The sequence below is a fragment of the Hordeum vulgare genome, chromosome 1H (assembly GCF_904849725.1).
Source record: "Hordeum vulgare subsp. vulgare chromosome 1H, MorexV3_pseudomolecules_assembly, whole genome shotgun sequence".
Classification (NCBI taxonomy): domain Eukaryota; kingdom Viridiplantae; phylum Streptophyta; class Magnoliopsida; order Poales; family Poaceae; genus Hordeum; species Hordeum vulgare.
In genome coordinates, this window is record NC_058518.1 from 511,114,544 (window position 1) to 511,120,755 (window position 6,212).

At 51.3% G+C, this 6,212-nt stretch overlaps 1 protein-coding gene across 1 annotated transcript; it reads right to left on the bottom strand.

Annotated features, from left to right (window-relative positions):
• Window positions 1-2,680: 2,680 nt before the first annotated feature.
• LOC123452201 (RNA polymerase sigma factor sigE, chloroplastic/mitochondrial) lies at window positions 2,681-5,065 on the bottom strand. Its single transcript, XM_045128815.1, has 5 exons — window positions 4,257-5,065; window positions 3,986-4,132; window positions 3,638-3,874; window positions 3,257-3,520; window positions 2,681-3,175 (listed from the first exon to the last, which is right to left on the bottom strand). Exons 1-5 carry the CDS (start codon window positions 4,902-4,904, stop codon window positions 2,981-2,983), a joined length of 1,491 nt encoding a protein of 496 aa, XP_044984750.1. The 5' UTR covers window positions 4,905-5,065; the 3' UTR covers window positions 2,681-2,980.
• Window positions 5,066-6,212: the final 1,147 nt, after the last annotated feature.

Here is a 6,212-nt window from a genome sequence, read left to right on the forward strand (position 1 = left end):
TATTCTACGAAGGTCTTTATTGGTTGAACCTCTATGTCAAGGATTTAGTTAATTCCATATGTTGTTCCCTTTGTCCTTCGGTATGTTACTTGCCCGAGATTCGATCCTTGGTATCTCCATACCTAGTTCAATCTCGTTACTGGCAAGTCTCTTTACTCGTTTCGTAACACAAGATCACGTGGCTAACTCCTTAGTCACATTGCTTGCAAGGCTTATTGTGATGTTGTATTACCGAGTGGGCCCCGAGATACCTCTCTGTCATACGGAGTGACAAATCCCAACCTTGATCCATGTCAACCCAACAGACACCTTCGGAGATACCCGTAGAGCACCTTTATAGTCACATAGTTATGTTGCAACATTTGATACACACAAGGTATTCCTCCGGTGTCCGGGAGTTGCATGATCTCATGGTCATAGGAACAGATACATTGACATGCAGAAAACAGTAGCAATAAACTAACACGATCCTATGCTACGTTTATAGTTTGGGTCTTGTCCATCACATCATTCTCCTAATGATGTGATCCCGTTATCAAGTGACAACACTTCTCTATGGCCAGGAAACCTTGACCATCTTTGATCAACGAGCTTGTCAACTAGAGGCTCACTAGGGACAGTGTGTTGTCTATGTATCCACACATGTATTTGAGTTTCCAATCAATATAATTATAGCATGGATAATAAAATATTATCATGAATAAGGAAATATAATAATAACTAATTTATTATTGCCTCTAGGGCATATTTCCAACAGTAGCCTCCATGTAGTAGTACACTCAGTAGCCTCCTAACTACTCAGTAGCCTCCATGTAGTAGTACACTCTGTGAGGGTAGTAGTAGTCGTCAACGGGATCAACTAACTCCTGGGCTCCGTCATCTAGTAGCAGCAATCGTATCAAGAGGAAAAAAGGGGAGCAAAACAAGAGTGAGTACTCATCCAAAGTACTCGCAAGACTGACATGAGAACTATGCTAAGTATGCACTCGTTTCAAAGGAATGGGGCTATCTTTGGACTGAACTGCAAATATGCCAGAATAGAGGAGGAAGAACTGGTCCCGTCAAAGACTAGCATCTTCTAGGTCTTACACCATTAGAAGAGTGTAGATTAGTAACACATATATAATAATTATGTTGCAGCAAAATTTATTTAAAAACGTCGAGAGATCCTTACTTGACTCCCTGCAAGAAAGCAATCTCAGAGCCAACTTTTCAAGTTAACATCACAAGCACCCGGTTCTAGTTATAGAAGATCGGGATACTCTTTGAGTGTCCGTTACCATGGACATGACTATTCTAATAGATATACTTTCCGTGCAGGGGTGCACAAAATTGCCTAACACGCGATCAACTCTGGCCAGACACACTTTCCTGGGTCATGTCCGACATCGGCCGGTCGACACGCCGTAGTCCTACCTAGGCTCAGCAAAGAGGCCACACGTCGATCTACATCCTAATTACAAAGGGGTCACGGACCAATCTCCCTTCACAATCCTGCGTGTTGCGTGGACGGACGGTGTCAGTCTTGGCACCTCTTTATACTAATACGGTGTTTACGCGGGCCACCCGGGCGCGTGCCGCTCAACTGTGACATTTGAAGAGCTTTCATGTGAATGTACGACGTAGAGTGCTCATACCTATTCTTGCGTGGTGGTTAGTGCGAAACAGGCCAGAGGCCTTCTCAGATCACATATCCAAACCCATTAATGTTTTGTTAACTGCGGCGACGATCGGTGATCCACAATATGTGGTCCCGTCACCCTATCTCGAGTATGTGTGGCAAAGGTCAAGAATGCTCGACATGCCTCATCACAATCAGGCAGGAATCCACCCGCTCCACACATACCAATATGTTCAAGTAGTAAAGTTAAAGTAATAGTGTGTCTATAACATCAAAGGAATCCGAGGTGTCACCCTCGATGGATTCAAATCGATGTAACCGTCAAGGTGACCAGGGAGGAATCACCCTCGATGGTTCACACTTTGAGGGGTTGTATGGTAGAGTCGTTATCGAAAGTGGTGAAGGAGGAATCACGCTTCGTAGTGCACCTCCGGTTAACTACACTAGAGAGTTAACATCAGGAGAACATTACGAGGTATCACCCTCAGTACTCGATAGTAGCTCTGCAGGGTCGTATAGCAGAGGGGTGTGAGGTGATGTGACGGGTCATGGCTTGTCGATCGGTTGATCGAGTCTCCGAGTCTTCAAGTCGTCGATTCTTCAATGATGAAGCAGGGGCAACTTGGGCCAAGTGGGGTCACCGGGGATCACTAATCAACCTATACTAAATATTTAATATGCAGTAGGGTACAAAAGCAGTTTAACAAAAATAAGATATGCATCAAAATAGGAGCTATCTACAACAAGAGCAAAATCTAAAGCAAGCATGATGGAGAAATAATGGGTGATATCGGAATGATCAAGGGGGTTTGCTTGCCTCGTTGCTCTACAGAGAGATACAGATCCTCGACGGTGAAGTAGTCGACCACCGGATAAACATCGATCTCGGGTCTATCGAAAAGTAAGTAACGAAGGGAAAATACAATAAATAACAGAGCAATCAAATACATCACAAAGAATGACATGGTAATACATCGTGCTTGGGATGACCTAACATAGTACTAAATGTTGCATACGAAGTGTGAAAATATTTATTTCCCAGGTCTCATGCTTTTAGCGGACAGATGAACCGGAGGGGAAAGTTTCATGGTTGATATACTAATTTGTCAAATGATCATGCTGTTCTCATATGATTTACCATTTTGTTTTCTGGGTGCTATGAATTACATCAGCCGGAGGTCTAAAATCCAATATTATATACAACCTCACTCGTATATACAGACTTATATACATGTCCGAAATACGGAATCAATGATGAGTCTATGCCGTATTGCAATGTATATGCGGCGTAATCAAATTAGAGAACTGGTATGTATGTATGTATGTGCGCGGCCGAGACATATATATAAAGATAAATTTTCACATGTATCTTCGTAGGTAGTCGACCCGGGTGGGGTGCTTGAGCTTCATGAGCGCCTTGAGTTCGTACTTGCGCACCATCTCCCTCGAGATCCTCAGGTTGCCGGCGATCTCGCTCAGTGTGCGCCTCCCCCTGCCGTCCAGCCCGAACCTCTGCCTGATCACCACGCTCTCCTTGGGCTTCAGCGAATCCAGCTGCGCCATCCATCACATTATCATCAACCAACATTCAGAAGCCAAACACATGAATCAATGGATGTTGTTGCTTGTGCTTACGAGGTCGTCGATGGCGAGGCGGAGGAGCCGGTTGTGCTTGTGGGTGTCGACCCCGATGGCGTCGACGTCGGTGACCTCGTTGATGAGCTCCTCCTGCGTGACGCGGTTCCGCGAGTGGAGCGAGTAGGCCGGCCTCGTCATCCGCACCACGTCGCGGTACCTCGCCGGAGACAGCCCCACTTTCTTCATCGTCTCCTCGTCCGTCGGCGTCCTCCCCAGCTCGAACGACAGCTCCTCCCTCGCCCTGTTGATCTCCTGCCTCTCCTGCACGATGAAATCAACAGTACAACATTTCAGCATTTCCATCATCTCTGACAAACACAGACAGAATGTGCAGAACACTGAAGACTGAACCGACTGGGAGGGAAAGCTCGGCATTACCGATTCCATGGCGAACGGGAAGCGGGTGAAGCTGGAGAGCGTCATGGCGCGGACGACGGAGTGGCGGATCCAGAAGAGCGCGTAGGTGGAGATGCGGAAGCCGCGCTTGGGCTCGAAGCGGTCGATGGCCGTGATGAGCCCGTTGGCGCCGGCCTGGCACAGGTCCGCGAACCTCTCGTCGCCGGTCATGTCCGGGTAGTACTTGTTGATCGCGTACAGGACGAGCCGTAGGTTGTGCTGCAACCAACCAACCCATCATCATCACAAATTTCAGTTGAATTACATCTATTTTCAGAGCATTGGTACGACAGTAAGTACAGAGTGATCAGTGGCAGTGTTGGTGTTTACCTTGATGAGCTTGTTCCTGGCCGCCCGGCCGACGTCGCGGAGCCGCCGTAGCCGCTGCACCGGCATGTTCATGGCCTCGGCGACCTCCGCCTCCGTCGGCTCGCTCTGCAGCTCGCTCCGCATGTTCTCTTGCACCTCCAAAATGGCCTGAAATGCGTATCAGTTGTTCAGTTTAGCACCTATAAATTCAGCTGCCGAGTTCTTGGATCAGCAACCGGTCCCTCCTCCTCGATGAAATCAAGAAGAGTTTAGTTGATCGGTGGTTGATTACCTTCATGGGCTGCATGATCTTGAAGAGGCGCGCGCTCTGCGGGGCGGAGAGCACCGGCGGGATCTTCATCCGCCTCCAGTCGAGGCTGCCCATGTCCGTCGACACGGCGTGCTCCCGCAGCAGCGCCTCCTCGAACGCGCGCTCCCCGTCCCGGTGTTCGTCCTCCTTGCCGGCGGCCTGATCCCGCATCTCCACCCGCTTCCCCAGGTCCATCCGGCGCCGCCGCTGGCTCCTCACCACCACTGTCCTCTTCGGCGTCGGCGTCGTCGTCGTCGCTGCTGCCGGTTTCGTCCTCCCCTGCTTCCTCTTCTTCTTGGTGGCCGCCTGCTTCTTGCTGCTCTTCCCGTCCTCCTCCACGATAACGGGGCTCAGCTTGTACAGCGTCTCCAGTGTAGCAGCCACCTCGTCGTAGTCCGTGCCCTCGGGTGCCGACGGCGCCGGAGCGGGGGAAGGGGCTACCTTGGCGGTGGCCGTGCTCTGCTTCTCGGGCGCAGCGAGCGCCGCGCAGCTGGTGGCGGCGGCAGGCGCCCGGCGCCGCGGCGGCTTGCTGCCGCCGGCGATGGCGAGCACCGTGGGCCTGTACCGGCGCCGCTGAGGCCCCGCCGGGAGCGGGCGGCTGGGCGTGGGCGTGGTCACCGTGGTCGTCATGGATCGGGGCGGAACAGTCTAGAATCTCTCAGCTCGGCTCGATCGTGTGGAAGCAATGCGATGCGCTGCGCTGCTGCCGGCCGTCTCCTTCCATATATGCCGAGGCGGGACACGTACGTCGGCGGTTGGCCGAGCAACGGCGGCCACGAGCCGGCGCGGGGGGGATCGGACGGGCGGGAGGTCGCGAGATGCAAAGATCGGACGGCGCGCGGGGCGGCGGCGTGGAGCCGGGGGGCGCGCGGGAGGGGGTGCGTGGATGAGGCACGCGCCACGTGGGCGGTTGCCATACGCCTCGCGATATCTCTGGGAACCCGGACGACTGGGTCCCGCATGACAGTGCGACGTGTAGGCCCTGCGGCTCTACGTCGAAATGTATTGCAGCTCTTGTCGATTGCCGCGGGAAATTATTTTCTCTGCCATGCAAGGAAACACGTCAGTGCCACAAGCTTAGCATGTCTTTGACTTCAACTTGCCCAAGTTCACCTTGGAAGAGAACTTGTCGTTGTCAAGTGTGTGTAGGAGTGAGCTAAGATCGGCTGACCTCATGACTATGGTAGCCCAACTTTGCTCAAGTGAACCGTCAGATAAGAACGAACAGTCTAAATTTAAAATTTTCATTTATCTTATTGTTTCAGATGTTTTAATTTACTGAAATACATTGAAACTGAAGCTGCGCCGCCCATGCCGCGTCCCGTTCTCCGCACCCATTGATTAAATGCGGCCTCACTCAATCGTCACCATCCGCGTCACACCACGTCTGCTTTCAATCCTCGTCCATGCACCATCTTCCGCCTTAACCACGAGCTCTAGAACGATTTGGAAGAACCTCTTGAGGAAGTGGAAACACAAGCTCCGGTTGGCAGAGCCGCCGTGCACGATGGTTACAAGCAGGATTGCGAGCGAACTCATCGGAGGTGAGTGACGACGACCTGACGATGAAGGAAGCCCACAATAACGAGCTAACGCCCCTGTCCGCGACGGAGAGCACGCCAACTTCATCATGGAGCAAGCGCAAGCGCACTTCGACGTCGTCATGGCAGAGGAGCAGTTGGTGTGAGCGTTCGACGGGCGTAGGAGGAGGAGCACCATAACCTCGCCCTCCTTGTGTATCACCAGATGGCGAAGGGCCATATCTATGATGAGTTTCCATGGCATGTTGGAGATAATATGGGGGAGCCCAAAGTGTCCAAACGGTGAACTTACTTATGAAGCCTGTTGGGCACCCGTTTAATGTTTGAACATGTTTGAACATATGAAAAAAAATGCATGACTTTAAAGATGATTTTAGTTATTTAGTTGATTCATTTG

Coding starts and splice junctions, on each gene's coding strand:
- LOC123452201 (XM_045128815.1), bottom strand. CDS start 4,904: ATGACGACCACGGTGACCACGCCCACGCCCAGCCGCCCGCTCCCGGCG. Junction 4,133..4,256: donor AGATCATGCAGCCCATGAAG/GTAATCAACCAC, acceptor TACGCATTTCAG/GCCATTTTGGAGGTGCAAGA. Junction 3,176..3,256: donor GCCTCGCCATCGACGACCTC/GTAAGCACAAGC, acceptor TGGATGGCGCAG/CTGGATTCGCTGAAGCCCAA.